The sequence below is a fragment of the Tilletiaria anomala genome (genome assembly GCF_000711695.1).
Source record: "Tilletiaria anomala UBC 951 chromosome Unknown K437scaffold_26, whole genome shotgun sequence".
Lineage (NCBI taxonomy): Eukaryota > Fungi > Basidiomycota > Exobasidiomycetes > Georgefischeriales > Tilletiariaceae > Tilletiaria > Tilletiaria anomala.
In genome coordinates, this window is record NW_013546996.1 from 1 (window position 1) to 21,422 (window position 21,422).

At 54.3% G+C, this 21,422-nt stretch overlaps 8 protein-coding genes across 8 annotated transcripts; 4 read left to right on the forward strand and 4 right to left on the reverse strand.

Annotated features, from left to right (window-relative positions):
* Positions 1 to 183: 183 nt before the first annotated feature.
* On the reverse strand, positions 184 to 881 carry K437DRAFT_87147 (uncharacterized protein). Its single transcript, XM_013388567.1, has one exon. It carries the CDS (start codon positions 770 to 772, stop codon positions 266 to 268), a length of 507 nt encoding a protein of 168 aa, XP_013244021.1. The 5' UTR covers positions 773 to 881; the 3' UTR covers positions 184 to 265.
* Positions 882 to 1,577: 696 nt separating this feature from the next.
* K437DRAFT_87208 (uncharacterized protein) lies at positions 1,578 to 2,485 on the reverse strand. The gene has a single exon (XM_013388568.1). It carries the CDS (start codon positions 2,229 to 2,231, stop codon positions 1,758 to 1,760), a length of 474 nt encoding a protein of 157 aa, XP_013244022.1. The 5' UTR covers positions 2,232 to 2,485; the 3' UTR covers positions 1,578 to 1,757.
* A 626-nt stretch (positions 2,486 to 3,111) lies between these two features.
* Positions 3,112 to 3,881, reverse strand: K437DRAFT_255595 (uncharacterized protein). The gene has a single exon (XM_013388569.1). The coding sequence runs from the start codon at positions 3,515 to 3,517 to the stop codon at positions 3,299 to 3,301; it is 219 nt and encodes a 72-aa protein (XP_013244023.1). The 5' UTR covers positions 3,518 to 3,881; the 3' UTR covers positions 3,112 to 3,298.
* Positions 3,882 to 4,147: 266 nt separating this feature from the next.
* K437DRAFT_255596 (ribonuclease H-like protein) lies at positions 4,148 to 5,293 on the forward strand. The gene is made up of 7 exons (XM_013388570.1): positions 4,148 to 4,246; positions 4,346 to 4,486; positions 4,552 to 4,555; positions 4,616 to 4,804; positions 4,873 to 4,976; positions 5,046 to 5,077; positions 5,142 to 5,293. Exons 1-7 carry the CDS (start codon positions 4,164 to 4,166, stop codon positions 5,186 to 5,188), a joined length of 600 nt encoding a protein of 199 aa, XP_013244024.1. The 5' UTR covers positions 4,148 to 4,163; the 3' UTR covers positions 5,189 to 5,293.
* On the reverse strand, positions 5,141 to 6,611 carry K437DRAFT_255597 (concanavalin A-like lectin/glucanase). The gene is made up of 2 exons (XM_013388571.1): positions 5,328 to 6,611; positions 5,141 to 5,256 (listed from the first exon to the last, which is right to left on the reverse strand). Exons 1-2 carry the CDS (start codon positions 6,348 to 6,350, stop codon positions 5,242 to 5,244), a joined length of 1,038 nt encoding a protein of 345 aa, XP_013244025.1. The 5' UTR covers positions 6,351 to 6,611; the 3' UTR covers positions 5,141 to 5,241.
* A 241-nt stretch (positions 6,612 to 6,852) lies between these two features.
* Positions 6,853 to 11,215, forward strand: K437DRAFT_273483 (SNF5-domain-containing protein). The gene is made up of 3 exons (XM_013388572.1): positions 6,853 to 9,048; positions 9,126 to 10,934; positions 11,034 to 11,215. Exons 1-3 carry the CDS (start codon positions 6,904 to 6,906, stop codon positions 11,145 to 11,147), a joined length of 4,068 nt encoding a protein of 1,355 aa, XP_013244026.1. The 5' UTR covers positions 6,853 to 6,903; the 3' UTR covers positions 11,148 to 11,215.
* Positions 11,216 to 14,289: 3,074 nt separating this feature from the next.
* Positions 14,290 to 15,909, forward strand: K437DRAFT_267668 (uncharacterized protein; the record flags this gene model as incomplete). The annotated part of the gene is made up of 1 exon (XM_013388573.1): positions 14,290 to 15,909. One exon carries the CDS (start codon positions 14,290 to 14,292, stop codon positions 15,907 to 15,909), a length of 1,620 nt encoding a protein of 539 aa, XP_013244027.1.
* Positions 15,910 to 16,371: 462 nt separating this feature from the next.
* K437DRAFT_255601 (putative SMC3) lies at positions 16,372 to 21,087 on the forward strand. The gene is given in 13 exon segments (XM_013388574.1): positions 16,372 to 16,563; positions 16,640 to 16,697; positions 16,715 to 16,719; positions 16,843 to 18,123; positions 18,186 to 19,206; positions 19,280 to 19,744; positions 19,811 to 20,107; positions 20,168 to 20,242; positions 20,317 to 20,401; positions 20,470 to 20,562; positions 20,647 to 20,682; positions 20,764 to 20,777; positions 20,874 to 21,087. 13 exon segments carry the CDS (start codon positions 16,493 to 16,495, stop codon positions 21,006 to 21,008), a joined length of 3,636 nt encoding a protein of 1,211 aa, XP_013244028.1. The 5' UTR covers positions 16,372 to 16,492; the 3' UTR covers positions 21,009 to 21,087.
* Positions 21,088 to 21,422: the final 335 nt, after the last annotated feature.

A 21,422-nucleotide genomic window follows, 5' to 3' on the forward strand; every position in this document is an offset into this window, starting at 1 on the left:
CATAGCCTATTGGAGGGATGGCTCGTTTCGCACGAGATGAGATGCTATGACCTCTTGTTGTTATCTACGCTACACGAGCTCTGGGTGCTGTGCGCAGCCTGATATACATCCACAAGGTGCCGGCTTTCACGTGCAGCTACTGTAGCTTGTTGCTTGCGCTCGAACCGTCCAAGATGTTCGATGGCGTTGCATGGGCTATGCTGCGTCGACGTTCTTTGCCATGCTTCGCTCCGCTGGCTCGCGCATCCGCGCTGCCGCGCTTCTCCTACGTCAGTCCCTGCTTCGCAATGCCCTGCCGTTGAGCGTGTTCACAAGCGGCACTGATGACGACGCGTCCTGCATGGGTGAGGTCGTCTCTTCCACAGCCGAACCTTGGCACGTTCGTGCGACTTTGCGGTTGCAGAGAATGCGCAGGAGACGGCGGGCTCAGGCATATCAACCTCCCGGGGGCGCATGGCCGTGAACGGGTGCTGCTTGTTGCCGGGAACTCAGATGTGGCCACTGCTGTCCTGGAAGGTGACATGTGTCCTTTTCGAAGGCCGCCTCCCTTCGCCCGGGTGGCCACCCTAGTACTGATAAGGCTTGTCACATCGTCTGGAACGTACATGATATCGGCGTAGGTCATCCGTTTCCAGCGGCGATCCTTGGGGTTGAACTGGCTGAACCGGACAGGGCCCCCATTACAAGGCCACGGGAAGGTGTTCGTCGCCCGCTGGCTTGATATAGCGATCTCTATTCGTGTCTTTCCAAATAGTTTCCGGCCGCTCATCATTCACCATCACGTGATTGGTTCCGGAGTCGAACGCCACTGACACCCCCTTGGCCCTATATAGATCTGGTGCCAATTTGAACTTGCGTCCAGCGGCGACTTCCCCCAGAAAGCTACCGGCGACGCAACGCCTAGTCGCTCGCCTGCGAGTCCTCATCCTCGGACGTGATGGGGCTCTCGAAGTAGGGAACGAAGCAGCTGGAACGAGGCTTTGACTTCGCTATGTTTGACACTAGTCGTCCTAAAAGCTCTGCTTCTCCGTGGCATCCGGGCACCGGCTGCTGCGGTGACCCCATTCACGCCAGCCCAGCAGTCGACCTGGCTTCCTGCCGGCTTGGCGGCCGCAGTGAAGGCTGTGTCGTCGCTAGCTGGAACTGCATCCTCCTAGGTGTAGCGAGCATCGCTGGCGACCTGATACACGTCGAGAACCTGGGTGAAAGTCGGTCATCTCGAAAGAACGTTCGGCGCGGCGCAACTCCTTGTCCTTGGACCCGTAGACGGAAACGAAGAGGATGTGTGCTCCTATGATTGTGTGGCGGAGGGAGTTGGAACACTGCTTAACTGAAAACTCGTTGGGAACTTACTCCTGCAGGTCACCCATCTTACGCTCCCAGTTGCCAATGAACTAGTGAGCATCGCCCCGGCCATCCCAACGCATTGGTGCAAGCATTGACTCAAGCGAGGTCTTCCTGGAGCGCGAAGCTGCGATGCAATGGTCGCATACCCAGCGGAAGAGCGACGCAGACGTCATGAGAGTAGGATTGCCGTTCTCGCGGATGAACTTGGATTCGAGTCGCTTCAAGCAGGACTAGTAGACAACGGTGCGTATGAGCCTGTTGGCAAGCTCATTGATGGCTTGGGTGACTTCGAGAACTGCCATCGCCCGCACAATGGGCATGGCGGTGATGTTAAGGCAGCATTTCCATTACGTGAGCGACCTGTTCTCGGGTCAAGGTTGTCATCCGTTGCTCAATGACCCTTAAGAGTGTTAGTTAGGCGGCCGAGTTCCGACTTTGTCCTGTTGATGCTCGGGCCAACCAGCGTTGGCGTAGGGCTGCGCCTGTTGCTGATTCACGTTACCGACGGCAGAGCTCTGATGCATGTCGTATTGGACGAGCTGCGACAGAGATGTCCTTGAGCGGTAGACGGAGACGGAACCGTCCTTTGTCCTCGGCGTCCAAGTGCTCGGGAGTGCGGTGGTTGGGGTGCTCGAACCCTTCGTCGAGGATGCGGCCAGGATCGAACGATTCATATTGCATGTCGATACGCCCACGCTCTCAAATGATGCTACCGAGAAGCTGGTTGTGACGGTATTGTCCGCTGCCGAAGAATGTACAGAACTCGTGACTAAGGGTCTCGATGAGTATGTTGTGGGGGTCGACGGACTAAGCTGCCGCGTCGGGGTCCTGAGCATACTCAAAAGGGACGATAGCGGAGGGGGTTTGTTCTTGGAGCCGAACATCCCCTCGCCCCTTTCCCACTGCTGTTATGGATACGGGTAAACGCCCGAGAACGTTGGTGACCTTCCTGAAGCTCGTCTGCGAGCCACTTTTGTAACCAACGGCAAACTTTTGACCCGCCAGCTTGATGACTGCATTCGGATGAAAGCTAGTTGAGCTCATAATCCATTAAAAGATAGTAGGTCTACGAGTGGACTGCATGTGGGAGTTGGCGGTCCGCGGGCATGTGCCATATGACGTTACTGACGTCACAAACAGATAGTGGGTCAATATTCGTGCAAGCACAAATGGAGGAGGCAGGGAAAGGAGCATGTTTCTCCTCAACGAAGTTGTTAAAATGTGCATCCGCGTGCAAGCTGCCCCCCAGACATCCTTCGTAGATCCTGCTCAACGTGCTGAGCGCTGGTTGCGCCAAAATCGATGAGAATAATCGCTGTTTGCAGCCCAACCATTCGAGAAGCGATGCAACTTCGTCAAGCTCGTTCCTTTGCTTTTCACAAATGTATCTGGGATGTTCCCCATCTGTGCAACTTCCGCATTACTTTTGCGAAGAAGTGCAGCTTGCTTGCACTATACTGAGCCAGGCTTTTTTCTACTGGCTGGAAACCAACAATGAGCTTAGGTATCAGCATTGCAACGCCTCATGGCTGCCTTTCCTCTGATGCCGTCGTAATGCACAGCACGCACTCGCGATAATCTACTCGATTCGCTGCAATGCAAATGCTGCAGCAGAATGTGACAGCCTCCGTAGCGAAAGCAAGATGTTGAGAGAAAACAGAAGTAGGCAAACTTCTTACATGCACAAGTATTGCCGTAACGCCTAACTTATGCTTGCACACACGACTCGCGATCCCTTCTCCTCAACCCCGAACACCAGCGAACCAATGCTGCTTGCGCACTCATGTGGAAGAGGCTCAATAGGCAATCTTAATTTCAAGATAATCTGGTGTGGTGCAGTGCCGAGTTGAATCGCGCGGGGAATATCCACGCTTCCATGTTATGCAATTTAGTTTGCAGTTCCTCCAGAAGTGCGAGGATGTGAGTTCATTGCAATATTGAACCTCTTCGACTATAACACCGCTGCGCGGATGTGCCTTGGAGCAAATCCATGGACATGGACGCAAAAATGAATGCAAGCAATCGCATATGCTCTACGGCCTTCCCTCAAATGATACTCCTCATGTAATACTCCCCACTTGATTCCGAACAGTATAACAAGCTGTAAATGAGGATAGCGCAGAAGAAAAATGAGAAAGCCGAGACATGAGGCATGGGCGCGGGGCAGCATTCAAACAATCTGGCGTTTGAAGTTTGGCAGGTGGTTGCGGCATAGGCATTCGGCGTCGAGTTAGGATAGAAGAGCATCCACTCATTCCAACTCCTTGCTTCTGGCAATTTCGCAGGCTGATTTCGAAAAGCTGTGCTGTGCCAGATCTAAGTCGTCATGCGGTGACAGCAGGCCATTCCGAGCTTTCGCTGTGGTTATGAAGCTTTTGAGCCGCAGCACGGAAAATCCTAGGAAGTGTGAGGAAGAGAGGCGGGACTTCGGGTTGCCCATTCACTTGCTTCCCGAAGCGCTGTCGAAGCATTTTTGGTGAGTATTGAGTTGTGGCTAAAAGAGCAGAGATGTGCCCTAGCAATGGAGGCGCATCCAAGGTGTCTGTAAAAGGAGACATGGAGTCGTGAAGGGGATCATTTCGCAGCTCTAAAAGTTGAGCCCTCGGAGGACGCGGAAAACCCGAAGGGCGTTCCTCTAGCAGCCCAATTCAAATGCGCACCATGTGAGCAGTGTGCATCATAGTCAAATGCAGTTAAGATCAACAGAGCGGTGTTGCAGAAATAATATGAGATGCTTTCTGCTTCCGGCATACGTGCAAACGTCTTCAGTGTTTAGAGACATTCGCTTCCCTCTCGCAGCCTTACGCCAATGCAACATGACCATATCCCATTACCCTCCGAAGAAGCCCCAGCGAATCCTGGGCGCAGCGGATCAACCGCTCGTGTGGATCGATTGCGAGTGAGTAGTGGGGCGTGAGACGTGGCAACCAAATCAGCACGGTGGAGCACAGAAGACTCAAGGCTGTGCATGACGTTCCCTCTCCCGTGCGCGTTGCAGGATGACGGGCCTAGATTTAAGATCGGATCGGCTGCTGGAGGTTGCCGTCATCGTGACTGATGGGGATCTCAACACCGTAGACGAAGGGGTGTCATATGTCATTAGGACTCAGCCTGAGGTTTTGGATCGAATGAACCCATGGTGAGAATCAACTTTATGCCGTAGCGCGGATATGTCCATTCTGACTAACGAGCATATCATGAAAGGTGTGTGAGTGCTACGCACCATCGTCTGACCAGTGAAGCAAGACAATAATCCTTCTGCTGCTAGGTTGGTCAACATGAGAAATCAGGCCTGACTGCGGAGTGCAAAGACCCGGCCAAGTCCCTCCCGTTGGATGATGTACGCAAAGCGATTTACGCCTACATTACGTCAAGAGTGGATACCAAAGGCATTGCGCATTTGGCTGGTAATAGTGTACACATGGACAAATGCTTTCTGAGAAACGAGATCCCTGAGGTTGGCCTGAGAATACAAGGAATCGCTGCTGTTGAGTGCCATTAGCTGACAGGCTCCATTCCCTGCAGCTCATCGACTACCTCCACTACCGCATAGTGGATGTTTCAACGATCAAAGAGCTGGTCAAGCGATGGCACGGTAGGGAATGGAAGCAGGGGAAAGGATTGCATAGGTGTGTCCCGGACTGTGCACATATTGAGAGCGATGTCTCTTTCGGTTGACCTCAGCAATCTCGAATTAGGGCATTGGATGATATACGAGGATCTATAGACGGTGAGCAAGGTGCGAGAGATTACTGCAGAGTTCTGGCGCTGACCAAACCAAAACCGTGGGCCAGAGCTGCGCTGGTATCGCAGCAACTTTTTCGCGAATGCAAGTCCTTGAGACACACCACTGTGGTCAATGTTGTGCAACAAGAAAGATACATGCAAAGTCTTCTAGAAGCGTTTTGCCTGTAAAGAGTGTGACAAGCGAGGCTCAGCGTTGCGCCATAGCCTCGGCAACCATTCTCTCGAACACTCACATCTTGCTTTTTCTTGTACCGAAGACCGAACATGACCGCTGTTCCAACAGCCCCAATGATGATCGCCCATTTGATCAAGGTGAAGATAAAAGAGAACAAAAAGGCAAAGAATCCGCCACTGACATTGCTGCTAGATGGGTGCCTTTGCTTGCGACCCTCTGCCTTGGACTTGGATGCCTCACGGTCAGCACGCATCTGAGGCGATGTTTTTGGTTTGGCCACGATTGTGTGGGTCTCCACAGAGATGATATCGTGGTTATCGCTGACATCCCCTGTAAGCGCGGTGAAGCCCAAAAATGGATGCTCGGGGATGGCAATGTTTTCGAGATTGAAACATGTCTCCCATTCGTCCCAATCGTTATATTGGAGCTGCAGCTCGAGGTACGCGCTTTTAACGTATGTGAGTTTGGCTTTCGTTGCCACTGCCGCCCGTCTGATATCGACGCTGCAACCACCAACCTCGAGATTAGCCCCGTCCTGAGCTGTGACGTATGCATCGATCCCGTTGCCCGAGACGGCCATGACGCGAGGAAAAGAGTATGCGTGTCTGGTGTTCGCGTATGTGTCAAAGATGATGCCGACACCGGTAAAGTGATTTTTCGAGCCAAAGACGGGACCTGTCAGAGCCCGCTCGGTTGTCAGCCACATGGCAAACCCATCGCCAAACAAATGAGGGTTGTGTCCATCAATCTTGAATTCGATTATGATCTGGTAGTTGACGGGTGATAGCGTAGATCGGCTCCATAGCCACCCGGTTTGGCTGGGTTTGTCCTGAGTCAGGCGCACGGCCCTGCTTGTGTCGACGATCGTGTCACCACCAAAGTCCCAGAACTTGTTCTGGAGGTTAGAGTCCACATATGGTGCTGCTATTGAGTGCGTCCTGATAGGCACCAGTGCGTCCGAGGCCAGCTCTTGGCTCCTGGATGCGGACTGTGCGAGTACAGGGACGATGGATGTTGTCCACAGGAGCAGTGCGGCGGATGCGAGCAGGCGCATGAGGCAGGGGCACGCGGATGCCAGCATCCTCTCTCTGCCGTTAATCTGCCAACTGCAAGCGCTTCGTGTCGTGGGGTTCCTCGGATGGCACTCAGAGCGCTCCTCCTTGGATGAGAAGCGAGCTTTGATGATGGGGATGACGTGCGATTCTTCCTCCTCCTTTACTCTCGGCCCTTTTGTGACCTTCCTGGCAGTACCGTGGAAGCTCCGCTGTCGAGAGAGCCTTGATTCCGAATCGTGACCACGGGCTGGCGTTGATGCTTGATATTGATGCTCGTGCCAGAAAACCTACGGTCGTAGCATGATATTAGCATCCATCAATAGATGTCTTAAAACAGAAGTGTCAGTAAGCTCACAAGAAAGTTCGTGAGCGCGCGCACTAACCTGAACAGTGCACGCCAGGAGAGTAACCGCCCCGCCCACGCGCCTAACCGCGTCAGGCTCACAGCGCAGACAGTCAAGGGAAACGAGAGGCGCGTGTTCACGTCTGAGCGACGTCGCCTTTCCATTTGATTCTTTCTTTCCAAGACAAGCTTACACTTGGCCGACAGTCTGCATCCACGACGCGATCGGGGCACACATGTCCTGCGACAAGAGCAGCAGGCTGACTTTTGGACAGACATGTGGTGTTGTAGACACGGATGAGCAGGGGGACCCAGTCATCGCGACAGCGACCATGAATGGCCACGTCAGATTGGACAGTTATGGCGGTCCCAATGGCACCGGGGTCGCCCCAAACGCGCTCGCCACACCGGTGCGTCCGGATGGGCACAACGGCAGTTCTTTCCCTGGTGCAGTTAGAACAGCCTACACTCCTGGTGCGATGGGTGGGCCTGGCAGGGCATACCAGATGCCAATGTCAGGCGCGTCAGTTGCCCCAACTGCACCATGGCTCAATTCGCCAGCCGGGGTCGCCCCGTCGTCCTACTTGAACGGCAGCTCGGCGTTTCAGGCGCCAATGCATCACGCAAGAGCGGAGAGTATTGCCAGCGATGTTCAGCAGACACAGCCTTCAAGCCCATCCATGGCCGTGGTCAACAATCAGCAGCATTCCCAGGCTCGTCGAGGATCTAGTCACGCGCATGGCGCAGCTCGCGTCAACGGAATCGAGGCACATTCGGCTAGTGTTCCCAACGGCAACACAACGTTGGGGCGATTCTTAGATGCAACTGAACAGAGGCGCCTATTTCAAAGCGCAGTTATGACTGCAGCTTCAAGACCAGGGAGCACGCCAATACAGGTGCTAATGCAAGAAGGCTATCTGTGCGCGGATATCAAGTACCTTCCCGATCCGAGCCTTGGGGGACTTCCGGACGGGAATGCGATCGTTTCTTTCGCCCATGCTGCAGCTCTTCAGCTGCCTCAAGCTGCATTCATCCCGCCATTCGCGCCCTATGGTGCAGACATGGGACAGAATGTGTTGTTGGGACGGGCGATATCCAACGCTGGGGAACGTCCATCCACTGCGACCAATGTCGGCTCACCACAAGGGAGCTCTGTCGGCGCAGAGCACTCTCCGTACAATCATGTCGCGGTTGCCCCGCAAAATACGACTCCACGCATGTCGGGCCTTTCGCACTTCGCCGCTTCGCCTGGCCATGCTGGTTCCGTCATGAACAAAGGGTCGTCCCCGAGCGGACCATCTTTTTACCACACAGGGCCAAAGGAGGAGCCACTTGCCAACGGATCTGGGTCTCTCGGTCTTGGTGCACGTCGTAGTGCATCAGTATCATCCTACGGCGGCACCGGCCCGCACCCCCCACATCGGCTGCTTCCAAGCGCTACGAGCATGCATGGGCCTTTTCAGCCAGGTTTGATGCGATCTGGTCCTATTGATGACCCCGACATCCCTCCTTTGCTTGGAGGGCCGCTTCCAGAGCGGAGTGCAGCAGGCACGCTCTTGACGCGGTACAACACTCGCGTCATCCCTCTGCCAACGGACGGAACTGATGCAGAGTCCCACGCGTCGCACTACGCGCCTCTCACAGAGACAGACGAACAAGTGTTGCTACAGATCATGCGAAAAGATATCGAATACCAAGATATCTTTGAGGCGCATCAAACCAAGACCACTGCGAAGCTACATCAGTATGCGCAAGCCATGCGGCCAGCCAAACGTGTCAAGCTCGTTCACTCACAGACAGGTCTGCATTGGTGGGAGCGCTCCAGCGACGAAGACCTGTCCAGCATTGGGAAAGACCACGAATCATTCCGACTCATCTTCCCCACTGATCGAAGACGTAGCACAGAAAACTCGAGCTTGCGAGGAGCCAGAATCGAGCTCGACATGAGCAAGGCCGCTCGTCGAAGAGTCGCTCAGCAATACGAAGACGTGGTCCCGATTCGATTGGAGATTGACGTCGAGCCCTTGCGGCTGCGGGATACGTTTTTGTGGAACGCCGCAGACGACCATGTGTCTGCTGAGACATTTGCAGCTGTCCTCTGTGACGATCTAGGGCTGCCTGCCTTTGTGTTCGCAGCACCAATTCGAGAATCAGTCCAGTCGCAGATCCAGGAACACTCACAGATGCAAGCGCTCCGTCCCAAAGCGTCTTTGCCAGACGCAGCCAAGCTTGCAGGGGCTGGGGTTTTAGGATGTGCGGATCGAAAGTGGTGGGAAGAGATGCGGGACAAGATAATTTCAGGACAGCAAGACGCCGGCTACTCGCGCAGAAGGATGGAGGACCATGATGGCTGGCAAACGGACCTGAGGATACCGATCAAAGTAGGTGCTGTGTCAGGGTTTAACATAAGCTCAAGTGGAAATGAACCGAGCTAACGCTGCTCAAACCTGGACATCAGCTCGACATCACTGTCGGGGGGATGCAACTTGTCGACCAATTCGAATGGGACATTTCGGACGAGGAAAACTCGCCGGAATTATTCGCAGACACGTTTGCGGCAGATCTTGGTCTGGCAGGCGAGTTCAAGACTGCGATAGCCCACTCAATCCGGGAGCAAGTTGAGACCCACATTCGATCACTCACCTTGGTCGGATATGCGTTTGACGGCAGTGCTGTTGTGGATGATGAGCTGCGGACAGCATTCCTGCCTGCTTTGATCAGTCCGGCTCGATCGGAAGTCGAAGCGGACAACCACACCCCTCGTCTTTCACAGCTCACTGAGGCCGAAATCGATCGGATTGATCGCGAGCGAGAACGAGAGGCGCGGCGCAAACGCAGGCAGACACGAGGCAGACGAGGAGTTACATTGCCCGACCGAGAACCCCTCAAAACTCAGCGAACGCCTGCCGTCTACGGCTTGCAAAACGTTTCTGCGAGTGAAAGCCTGGCATTCAGCATGGCCTTCAACAATACTTCTGCTCCTGTCGTGGCAGCCCCTGCTCGCCGAGCAGCAGCTATCGCAGCTGCTGCAAGCATAGGACCAGCCTGGCAAGATATGAACGGAACTCCACCACCCGTACCAGAGCTACCTGCTCTGGACGAAAAGCGCCTCCGCGTTGAGAATTACAGGATGTACTTCAAATACCCGGGTGGATTGGGTAGGCGCAAGGGTGAAGGCGGTAGCAAGACGTCAGACGCCAGAGATACATTGAAGGAGGCCAAGCTTTCCGGACCATCCGCCTCAGGCCGATTGGCGGGTAGCGAGAATGGGACTTCGAGTCGTGGAGCATCCACGCGAGTCTCCCAGCCTCTGGTGCCAGGACAGCACCCCAATTGGCACGATGGAGTGTGGCATTGCTCAAATTGTGGCATACCCGAAGGTTTGGCTCCATCACGAAGGAAAGGACCGATCGGGGACAAGTCTTTATGTGGTCCGTGCGGCAAGTCTTGGCACAAGCACCGACGCGTTCCTGCTGCAGACTACACGCGCGATTTTTCGGTCCATCAAGCCCGACTCTCGAAGTCGTCATCTGAGCCGTCATCCGTGCTTCAGGGTACCAATGGCACACTCTCGGTCTCCGCGCCCGGGCCCACGCGCAGCAACGTAACATCTGCCGGTGACAGCCCTGTCCAAATTCCTCCGGTGGAAGACGGAGCAGGTGCTGACGAAAGTATTGCACAGCTGGAGGACGACCCGAAAGAACCACTCTTCCTGGCAGCAAACAGCTCATCCGGACCAGATGCGCTCGGCGCACCACTCCTTAACACCTGCGACGACGACGAAGACGCATTCGCCGACGGTAAGGCTGTTGAACGAGTCAGCGCGGTCGTTTCCGAAGCCAAGCCCGCAACTCGGCCAGGCTCTCCAGATCTTCCTTTGCAAGACTTTGGGGCGTTTTCGGATTCAGACTCTGATTCGGATTCGAGTGACTCGATGGCGGCACCGCGGAAGAAGCCGGGTATAGCTCATGCCAATGACCCATGCCTGGGCCAAAGTGCTGCGCCAGCGACAAGTGCAACCGCAGCAGCGCCAACGGCCACGATCGCCACAGCGCCGGTACGTGCAGCCTCGCCCGAGAAAGTCCCGGCTGCGATCCAAGATGCTCAACCTCCACCGCCAGCATGGCTCGAAAAATCTGCCGAAAAATTGCGAGGCAAGTATCCTCACGACCGCTTCGAGATCTACTTGCGTCCGAAACAGGCAGGCGGTGTGGGCCCATCAGTGACGCCGGAGTGGCGTATGCGTTGTTTGGATTGCCCTGGCAAGGTGAGTGGTGCTGACGCACTCGTGCAGCTGCTCAGTAATTTTGCTTCAGAATCTGACCGGTTGTCAAGTTCCTCTTTGATCTGAACCGTCACAACACAGTTGTACACGCCAGGACCAGGTGAATCGCTGAACAACTTTGAGATCCATCTCAAGAATCGGGCACATCGGGCAGCAGTCGCCAAGCGCAGGGAGACGCAGCAGCAGGAGTACTAAGGTGTACATGCAAGGACAGCAGCAGCCGTGTCACTGTAACCTACTGCTGCAACAAACACATAGACGAGCTGTGCGAGTGGCAATGCTCTTTGTTCGCTAGTTATTAATCGTGGATTATGATTGGTGAGACTACCTGTCATTATGTATATCACTCCTTGGAACGCTTCGCGGTCGCCAGTCATCCTATACGGTGATAGCAATTACTATATAGAGCGGTGTGCTACCTTGTATTAATGATAAACTTACGATCGTGAGACACTAGGCCCTCTATTCACTAGTCTCTACGCGCACGGATGGGGTCTCGCTTGCACTCGCCCTTACGCAAACGCACGAAGCGGAGTCCGAAGTCACGGAGTCCTGTGGAACTTGGTAGTCAGTATGGTGGTACGTCAGGCGTCAGCGTGCCAGTTGTCCGTATGTCGTCGGTTGTCGAGGGTCAGGGCTTTGGGCGTTAGGGCGTACATACCCTGCTAGGCCATGCCGTACCCGCACGGTGGTACGGCGGATGTACAACAGGAACATGGGACGCTAATCTATGTATGCAGGCTCTCACATATACACAGGATGGCCTTGCCCCCGAAGACCGCCGATGATGATGAAATGATGCCTTGCTGATTACTCCGTCAATGCCTTGCTGATTACTTCGTCACCAGGACGTGTTTCCAGAGGAAAGACGGTGACAGACTTCTTGTGATGTGCTGATCGCTGATGTCTGCTGCCTGACGCTGATGCCTGATTCTTGATGGTGGTGAATGTCTAATGACTACCAATAATGCGATGTGATGATGCGATCATGATGAGTGCGCTTCGGACGCACTGATCGCTCCTACTAAGCACAACCCTAAAGGCCAAGTGGCCAAACAGAACCTAAAAAGGTGCTGCAAGCCATACGGCTGCAACTTGCAACCCCTCAACCGCTATTGAGGCGGAAATGGTACATATGCCTAGGTAAGTACATACATGGTATACAGGCTGCAGTGGACTCTTTGATTATAGCAGACTGCAGCGCACAATAAGGCACTGACGCGCTTGAGCAGTTACTGGAGGATTGCAGACTAGAGTCTGCAGCGCTACCAGAGCGTACTCCTGGCACTTGCTTACAAGCCACATTGAAACCCCGTGCAGGGGTGGGAAAGAAGGATTTATGAATGTTGGCACTGTAGGGCCCTCTCACAGGGCACCGCAGACGTCCTAGTTCGTCACTCCCCCCTCGCAAGGCTCCTGGCTCGGGGCGGAGTGATAGGTGTGTGTATGATTGATTACATGCCATTCAATTGCCACTGCTGGCCTGCCTGTGCATGGGCACTGGGCAGCTGGCATTACCTTGGCGCTTTGCCATGGCGATCAGGACATCAGGCATCAGTGGCCATGCCCAGGCGCAATTTGTAGTACTCTGGGGTTGCCAATGGGCGATGCCGCGACGCCCTTGGTGGCGCGGGCGGCCTCCTCTCTCGGAGTCTTTCTGTTGGCAACTACCTAGTGCCATGTTACCGGTCCTTGCTGGGGAACCAAAGCACCCATCGCCTTCATCGAGCCCAATATTGTCTAAGGTCGAAGCAGGGTTTATTAGAGGGAAGACATGATGTCGAGCACTCTCAGCACAGTCAGCCGTTCTTCCCAGCCGCGTTCACGCTCACAGCACGCCAACGATCCATGATCCCGCCTGGGCACCAACCTCCATAGTCTTTACGCCCCTCTAAATCCCTATCCATTGACCGCTCGCTGGGGTGAATGTCAGGTAGGTGCTCTCGATCGAACCACACAGGCCACAAACGTTTTATGTGATTCCAATATCTAATATCCAAAGCTGGCCTTGACTGTTGTCGTAGCATGCAAAGCCCACAACTCACTGCCTCCTCTTTCTAGCCGCACGCACTTGAATAGCGATTATCAATAACCGTCGCATCAACCATCAAGCTATCATTGACCACTTCAATGTTGAGGAAGCCGACAACCCGCATCGGCTTGACATTGATCGTTGATCGTTCTGCGTCACCACGTTCCTTCAATAACCCACACTCGTCCTTCGACATTTACGGGAGTTGCAGTCCATGATGCCCTGCTTTGGCATGCGCTTGAGCTGACTTAGCGGTCATCACAACCCAGCAAAGCCACCTCTCTTACCCGAAATGGCCACTCGAGACGCAGTCAGCACGGCGGCCGAGATGGTGACCACCGCGCAGCGTTTACAGCGCCTACACGAACAAGGTGGGAAGCCGTCATCTGCTTCCTTCGCTCCTTCGGGCGAGCTGCTCATTGATGGTCTCGGCATCGATGGACGTGATTGCACTCAAGATGAACCGGGATGGGCCGAACCCGGGTCCATGAGTCTGCTTTGGGGTCAAAAACCTGGTTCACCGACGAGTAAACCTCGGGGCAAGACCGCTAGTCTGACACTATCTGCGGTTCTTTCGACGCGCGACCAATCCCAGGCGACGCCTTCGTTGGGCCTCACAACGTACCCGAAAGTGTCGCCTCCAGCCGCCTCCGCACAGGGATACAAGCCACACATGAGCCTTAGCCAATCACTGACGCTGCAGTTGGGATCCCGATGCAACAATTGTCCCATGTCCTCACCGATGATTGATTCCGCAAGTCATCGCAGTCAGCAGAGTGAGCAACTGGAATGCAAGCACTGCTTGAGCTTCTTGATAGGGCGCCGCCAGCCGTCTCCGTTCGTGCCTGCCACCATCGTACGCGATCTCAGGGGGGAAATAAGATGGCCCGGCCCTACATCTCCAGATTTGGAGAAGGCACCACTTGAGCGAGAAGGGAATGCAGAGCATCTGGATGGCATCGTGGAAGAGGGTGTCGAGGACGGTACTAGCATCGGGGGGAAAATAATCACAATCGTTGACATCATTCAAGGGAGAACATGTCGTCCAATATCACTGAGTGAGTCAGCTGTCGTTCCCACTTGTGCAACGCAAATTGATGAGCGCCTCAGTGGGGCTTCCTTGCAGTGGATCTACGAGCCTTCCTAGCTTCCCAGCGCTCAGAAGAGAATCGATCCGGTTTCTACCAGCCAGCCAGCGCGCTCACAAAGGAGCAAGCATGCTTGCCCGACTTCAGCATGCTTGGTGGCACAATGATCTCTTCGCCTCAGCCCTTGGATAAACTAGACCGAGCTCACAACAGCAGGATGTCTGTGCATGACAGCGAGAGGACCCCTGTGGGCCTGGTCGCCTCGTCTGCTCCAACCGACACGGCAAGCCGAGAGCAGCTGCATCCTTCTCAGCCGGATGCAGATCGTTGCTTGCGAGCTGCTCCCGATGTCAGCGCAGACCATGGCGACGAGCTGGACGCAGTCAACTTTTTGGCCAGCTTCTACAGCTGGCAGAAACGGTACTTCAGCTCGCTCGCCTCTGCCAAGAGCGGGTCTCTCCATCGGAGGGAAGTATGTCCGACGACCACAATCCGTCACGGACCTGAAAGCCCGCACTTTGTACCATTGCGGAGAGAAATGCTACGCATTCTCGACACATACCTGGGCCCTGCAGAGAGCGAAGCGCCCAAACAGTCGCACCGGAACGAACCCGACAGACATCATGCCAGTCCTCGCCTCGCATGGATGCTCGATCTTGGGCTGATTCCAGAAAGCACCATTCGTGCTGCCCGCGTCGCCGCTCTCATATCAATGCAACCGGATGCGTTTGGAGAGACAGTCCAAGCGGTCGTATCGTATCTCAACTGTCATGTCGTTCCTGCGTTCTTCTTCTCAAAGGCCAAGAATCTCAGCAAGCACACAGAGCGTGGGCGACTAGGCGTCGGCATCACTTGCACCGTAGTTGCCATCCTCTTCTCCGTCCTCTTGGCGCTGAAACCGTCTCCGCTCTACGTCGGTCCTCATAGTTCTGGCACGGTCTCGCGGTGGTACCGCCTGCTCCTCGCTCCTTTGTGGTGCGCAGGGATAGGTTACTCAATGGCCGCTTGGACTGGAATCTGCGTCTGGCTCAGCTTGCGAGGCAAGCGTGAGCCTGCAGAGCCAGAGATTATCCATCGTGGAGCCGAGATCCTTTCGGTGCTCGAGTCTGGTGACGAAGATGCGCTCTCCGAGCGCATCCTTGCCGAGGAGCAGGATCGATCAGCTCGACAACGCTGGATGGCACCAGAATTGGAGTCACTCCTGACGCGTATGCATTTATGGAGAGCGCGGCCTGCATCGCAGGCACTGTCGTCCACAAGCAGAGCAGATGCTTTTTCTGCTGCTTCTTTACCCACAAGCCAACCCTCGCAGCTGCTGCAATTTGCAGCCTCAGGGGCCGAATCTCTTGGGTCTACTGCAGCTCGGCAAAAGACCGAAGATCTTTCATCCGCCGCGAGTCCGCCGACGAGCCCCATTATGGCGCCCTCTCCGCCTGCATTACTTCTTGCAAGTCCTTCGCTCAAGTCGCGGCGCATCCCGGTCTTGCCTTTCGAGGTCGCACTGATCGGCAAGCCAACCTTCTTTGCTGATCTAGGTGCTGGTGCAGCAACGACCGCATTACCACCATCGCAGCAAGCGCAGACGCATAATACCCCTACTACCTCTGTCATGTCCATGGCTGGAACCAACCCTGGCTGGATGCGTGTTGCCGTGGATGTCTCTGCGATGCGCAGTGCCTGGACACGAGTCAAGCAAGCCACCGGTTTCGCCGTCCACACCGAGCCGGTTCTAGACGAAAATTTGCGACGGGAACAGCAAAAAGCAGCACTCCGCGCGCTCTGTATCTGCTTTCTTCTGACCGTCGTGGTGCTGGTCATGACCGTTGCGGTGCCTTAGGCATTGCCAATTTGGCAGCTCCTACGTCATACGCACTGTTGTCATTTGTATTCATACCACCAGCACTTGGGTGTGTTGCGTCATGGGATTCATGCACCATATGCAATATTTGCTCCTGTATTCACATTCATCACTGCCTCATTTAATTTCGAGAATGCTTTGCATGCAGCTTGTTGGGGTTACGTATGGTGGATTGCCCCTCTTGTAGCAGTCTAATACTAGCTGGCACGCTTCATCGCCTTATCGCTGTTCTCTGGTAACCCTAAATTGCATCCGTTGTGGGGTGGTCGTGTCCTTGGCGTCTTGCCGTGCGGGACGCGACGCGTCCCTCTGTCGCGTCTCTTCCCAATACGGAAGTCAATCGACGCGGACACGCGACGCAATCCTTCAGTGCAAGCATCGCCGTTTACAGTTCCCATCATTTCATACATGGTCTTGGTCCTGAGCTTCACGTAGGTAACTTCTTGGGATCTGTAATCGCCGTACTACCACATTCATTGCGGTGCGTATGACTACATTTGTGATACTCCAGACTTGGCCGTTCGCGAGGCAGGTGCCCACTTGAAGACCGCTCAGCGACAAAATGTACATCAAGCAGATTCAGATCCAGGGGTTCAAGAGCTACAAGGATCAAACTGCGGTCGACCCTTTCAGGTACGTTCGCAAACCCGGCCAGAATTGGGCTCAGACAGTGAAGCCTGATTACTTCTACCTGGCCGCTTGTTTGCAGTCCGGGCCACAATGTCATCGTAGGGAGAAATGGAAGCGGAAAGAGCAACTTCTTTTCTGGTGAGATGCGGCTGCCGCTATCATATCCTATGCTCAGCGTATTTACATCAAAGAGCTATTCTTGTCTTTGCAGCTATCAGGTATGCGCATATAGGCTCTCTTTCAGCAGCTGACAGCTCGAGGTAACTGACAGCCATGCCCATGCAGGTTTGTGCTTTCCGACCAATATGCAACGTTGACTCGAGAGGAGCGACAAGGGCTTCTGCATGACTCCTCATCGTCAACATCAACGACGCTGTCTGCCTTTGTTGAGATTACTTTTGACAATGCGGATAATCGCTTCCCTACTAACGGGGAAGAAGTCATTCTACGAAGAACCATCGGACTGAAGAAAGACGAGTACAGTATTGACAGGCGTAGTGCAAGCAAAGCAGATGTCGGCAACCTGCTGGAGGCAGCGGGCTTCTCGCGCGCAAATCCGTACTACATCGTACCACAGGGACGCATCACTCACCTCACCAATGCAAAAGACCATGAGCGTCTGGACCTGCTCAAAGAAGTCGCCGGGACAAGGGTGTACGAACAGCGCAGGTCAGAGTCTCTCAAAATCATGGAGGACACTGAAGGAAAGCGTGCAAAGATCCACGACCTGCTGGACTATATCGAGGGAAAGATTGCAGAGCTCGACGAAGACAAGGAGGAGTTGCGCGAATACTACAAGAGAGACAAGGAGCGTAGATGTCTCGAGTACACCATTTACCAACGAGAGCTGGAAGACGTTGCCGAGGTCCTCGAGAGATTGGAGGAAGAGCGGGTCAAGGAATTAGGATCATCCAGCGCTCAGGTTCAAGAATACAACGAAGCCAGCAAAGTTGCCCTCAACCTGGAAGAGCGGGTAGCGATTCTTCGTCAAAACATTGAGAAACGTCAGGTGGAGAAGGCACAAGCGGAGCAAGGTCGCAGAGAGCTCACCAAAGCCCTAGCTGAGCTGCAGATGCTTGTCTCAGAGATGGAGGAGGCTGGCGACAACGCTGCCGTTGATCGTGAAGCGGCACAGAAAGAGCTTGAATACCTCGACGCGCAGATCAATAACAAAGAGGCTGAGCTGATGAGCATTAAGCCACAATGGGAGGAAAGGGGTAAGGATTTGAGCAGTGTGAGAGAGGAGCTGGAAAGGATCAAGGCCCGCATTCGGACGCTACACAGCAAGCAGGGCCGTGCCGCCCAGTTTAAATCAAAAGCCGAGCGCGACAAATGGCTCCGGAGTCAAATCGCCGATTTGCAGCAATACTCGCAGGCGCAATATCAACGGATCGAGCAGACCAAGGATGAGATACAAAATGCACGCACCAAGCTGAACGAGGCAGAGCAGAGACGGGGAGAGACCAGTGAACGCATCGAGGGGCGCAAGGAGCTACTCCAATCACTTTCAAAGGAATGGCGCGCTGCAAAGGAAAAGAGGGACACTGCAAATGAGCAGAAAAAGTAAGCCAAATGTGTGCCATTCGCATTGAACATGTGAAGCTGATTTCGCGTCAACATCGCAGAGAGATCTGGAACGAAGAGGCCAAGCTTTCTTCAGAGCTGGGATTCATTCGTGATCAGCTAAATGTAGCGCAGCGCACGCTTGCTGGCACCATGGACAAGGCCACTGCAAGCGGCATCTCTGCGGCAGAAAAGATAGCTTCCCGTCTGGGCCTGACGGGTGTGTACGGCCCGCTATACTCTCTCTTCACAGTGGATGACAAGTACAAAACTGCGGTGGAGGTGACTGCAAACACAAGCTTGTTTCACATCGTTGTCGATACCGACGAGACAGCAGCAAAAGTTGTCGATGTGATGAACAAGGAGCGCAGTGGGCGAGTCACCTTCATGCCGCTCAACAGGTTGAAGTCGCGCAACATCGACTTTCCGCAAGCCAACGATGCTGTGCTCATGATCAAGAAGATCCAGTTCGAAGCTAGGTACAGGCCCGCCATGGAGCAGGTTTTTGGAAAAACCATCATCTGTCCCAACCTCGAAATTGCCGGGGCTTATGTGCGCAGTCACCGCGTCGACGCCATCACGCTAGATGGGGACAAGGTCGAGAGAAAAGGTGCGCTGTCTGGCGGTTTCCACGACCCAAGGGGCAGCCGAATCGATGCGGCCAGATTCTACCATCGACTCAAGGATCAGGTATCTGCTGGCAATGACAGGCTCGATGTTTTGAAGCAACAAATCGTGCGGCTCGAGCAAGAGGTCACGTCTCATCTTGGGCAAATGCAGACAGTCGAAACGAAGCGACGGCAGCTCACCGAGTCCAGAGGCCCTTTGCTCGACCAATTGACCTGGCTCAGGAGGGAGGAGGAGAGCTGCTTTGACAGGCTGAAGGGACTTGAACGCATTCAGGCAGAGCAAATGATCGACCTCACCACGACCCAAGAGCAGGTCCAATCGTTGGAACAAGAGCTCAGGTCAGCGCTGAGTGATGGCCTGTCGTCTGAAGAGGCCACCACCCTCGAGCAGCTCAACACTCGCAGCGAAGAACTCAACAAGTCACTGAAGCATCTGACTCGTCAAGTCTCAGAGGTGAGTTTCGAGTCCCAGGCCGTGCGTTCCATGAACGTAAAAGCTGAGTGGAAGGGCGTGATTGTGACTACAGCTTGAAAGCACCAAGACGAGTCTCGAGATTGACCTTGACGAAGATCTTAAGCGCAGAAGGGAGGAGATCAGAGCGCAACTCGAAGGCTTGAGCACCGTCATAGGCCCGAACCTGGATGCGGGCGCTGTACAGGACTCTGATGTTACAGCTCGGAAGCGTGATCTGGCTACACTTTCCAAGAGGATCAGCGAAAAAGAAGTCATTGCAACACGGACATCTGCTGCATTGGAAGAACTGTCTCAAAGCTTGCGAGATGCCGAAGGCGAACTCGAGACACTACGCGCAGATCAAGGCGAATTGGCGCGATATGTCGGAAAGCAGCAAAAGGGCATTGAGCGGTATGTTAGCAAGAAGCAGCGTCTTGCCGAACAGCGCGACAAGTGCAACAAAAATATTCGTGATTTGGGCGTTCTCCCAGAAGAGGCATTCGAGAATGGCAAGTATTCCACAATGAAGCCGGACAAGGTGAGCTGCGGTGAAGCGAGCTTGGTGCGCTTTTGTAGACTTCTTACGATGATATTGGCCTATCAGCTTCTGAAAATGCTCCACAAGGTCAATGAGAGCTTGAAACAGTATGGACACGTCAACAAGAAAGCTGTCGAGCAGTGGAACAACTTTACAAAGCAGAGAGATCAGCTGAATGACCGCAAGGCCGAGCTAGAGAGCTCAGCGGAGTCCATTCAAGAGCTAATCGAGCACCTGGATCAGCGCAAAGATGAGGCCATCGAGCGGACGTTCAAGCAAGTCTCGAAGAACTTTGAAGACATTTTCGAGAAGCTGGTGCCGACGGGTCGTGGGCGGCTGATCATGCAGCGCAGAGTGGACCAGGTCGGTACAATTCGAATCCCCTTCCAAGCAGCACGAAAGCTGAGTGCCCTCTCCCGACAGAACCCCGATGCGATGGACATAGATGGCGATGACGCCAAGAGCTCCATTGACAACTACACCGGAGTAGCGATAAAGGTGAGGGGACACAGTACACGACTTGGAGCACATTGACTCCTCGTTTCGTTGCTGATGTATTTGCACACCGACAGGTCTCTTTCAACTCCAAAGTGGATGAGGGCATCAGAGTCCAGCAACTGTCAGGCGGTCAAAAGTCGCTCGTGGCGCTCGCAACTGGCATGTGTCTTCAAAAAGTCGCAGCACAAGCTTTACAATGCTGACTTCTATTCGCTTCTTCTATGCAGTGTTTGCCATTCAGAAATGCGACCCGGCGCCTTTCTACCTATTTGACGAGATCGACGCCAATTTGGATGCACAGTACCGTACAGCCGTTGCAGGTGTGTTTGCACTAAATCGAAGGGCATAACTCAGACACAGTACAGCTGATGTCTGCGGCTCCACTTTCTCAAACTCACCACCAGCCATGATTCACGAGCTCTCCGAAAATGCTCAGTTCAGTGAGTTGCGCGCGGCCTTCTCGAGCCTCGAAGATGACATTCTGACATTTTTACGGTCTCACCATCCGATCTCGTCGACAGTTACCACCACGTTCGTGAGTTCAAGGGAGTTGGCTGAGCCAAGTGTGCGCACCGCAACTGACGTAGCCTCTTTCTCTCGCCTCTTGCTCTTGATATTCGCACTGCTCCAGCGCCCTGAGATGGTCGCCGTGGCCGAGCGTCATTACGGCGTGCTGTTCAACGCGCAAAAGATCAGCACAATCCGCACCATCACGCGGAGTGAAGCACATGAGTTTGTTGAGGCCAGCGCTGAGCCTGCCAAGTGAACATTGCATTGTTGTTTCGTTATTGTTCATGTTTCTCTTTCGCCCTTTTGTTTGCATTGTAATAACATCCCGTGCCTCGCATCCAGAGTGCTGTTCCTTCCGATGTTTGCTGAACTTCCGTGCTAGTATGCAGACAGTCCAGGGTACAATAGCTGGCACACAGACGCAGCGCCCAGTGCTTGCGGCTCGTTTGCTCAGCAAACCCACCGTGCCGTTTGATTGCCTTTGCTCAATGTCGTGTCCGTTCCCTCGTCCCGGCGTGTCCAGCGCAGCGGGCAAGGCTGCAAGCTGTGTAAACCACTAAACCATCGTGAGTCGTTTCTGACAACACGTCTGCACGTACACATGTAGGTGAAACACGGATGTGTCTCCGATGAGAACTCTCCTCTCTAGTACTATGTGGCCCACTCTTCG

What these genes read in the sequence shown, in the direction of transcription:
- K437DRAFT_87147 (XM_013388567.1), bottom strand. Translation starts at nt 772, where the DNA reads ATGATGAGCGGCCGGAAACTATTTGGAAAGACACGAATAGAGATCGCT.
- K437DRAFT_87208 (XM_013388568.1), bottom strand. Translation starts at nt 2,231, where the DNA reads ATGTTCGGCTCCAAGAACAAACCCCCTCCGCTATCGTCCCTTTTGAGT.
- K437DRAFT_255595 (XM_013388569.1), bottom strand. Translation starts at nt 3,517, where the DNA reads ATGCTGCCCCGCGCCCATGCCTCATGTCTCGGCTTTCTCATTTTTCTT.
- K437DRAFT_255596 (XM_013388570.1), top strand. Translation starts at nt 4,164, where the DNA reads ATGACCATATCCCATTACCCTCCGAAGAAGCCCCAGCGAATCCTGGGC. An exon ending in CTCGTGTGGATCGATTGCGA is followed by an intron (nt 4,247 to 4,345) that starts GTGAGTAGTGGG and finishes TGCGCGTTGCAG; the next exon opens with GATGACGGGCCTAGATTTAA. An exon ending in CAGGGGAAAGGATTGCATAG is followed by an intron (nt 4,977 to 5,045) that starts GTGTGTCCCGGA and finishes ATCTCGAATTAG; the next exon opens with GGCATTGGATGATATACGAG.
- K437DRAFT_255597 (XM_013388571.1), bottom strand. Translation starts at nt 6,350, where the DNA reads ATGCTGGCATCCGCGTGCCCCTGCCTCATGCGCCTGCTCGCATCCGCC.
- K437DRAFT_273483 (XM_013388572.1), top strand. Translation starts at nt 6,904, where the DNA reads ATGTCCTGCGACAAGAGCAGCAGGCTGACTTTTGGACAGACATGTGGT. An exon ending in ACCTGAGGATACCGATCAAA is followed by an intron (nt 9,049 to 9,125) that starts GTAGGTGCTGTG and finishes CCTGGACATCAG; the next exon opens with CTCGACATCACTGTCGGGGG. An exon ending in GTTTGGATTGCCCTGGCAAG is followed by an intron (nt 10,935 to 11,033) that starts GTGAGTGGTGCT and finishes GTCACAACACAG; the next exon opens with TTGTACACGCCAGGACCAGG.
- K437DRAFT_255601 (XM_013388574.1), top strand. Translation starts at nt 16,493, where the DNA reads ATGTACATCAAGCAGATTCAGATCCAGGGGTTCAAGAGCTACAAGGAT. An exon ending in ACTGCAAATGAGCAGAAAAA is followed by an intron (nt 18,124 to 18,185) that starts GTAAGCCAAATG and finishes TCAACATCGCAG; the next exon opens with AGAGATCTGGAACGAAGAGG. An exon ending in GCTCGTGGCGCTCGCAACTG is followed by an intron (nt 20,402 to 20,469) that starts GCATGTGTCTTC and finishes TCTTCTATGCAG; the next exon opens with TGTTTGCCATTCAGAAATGC.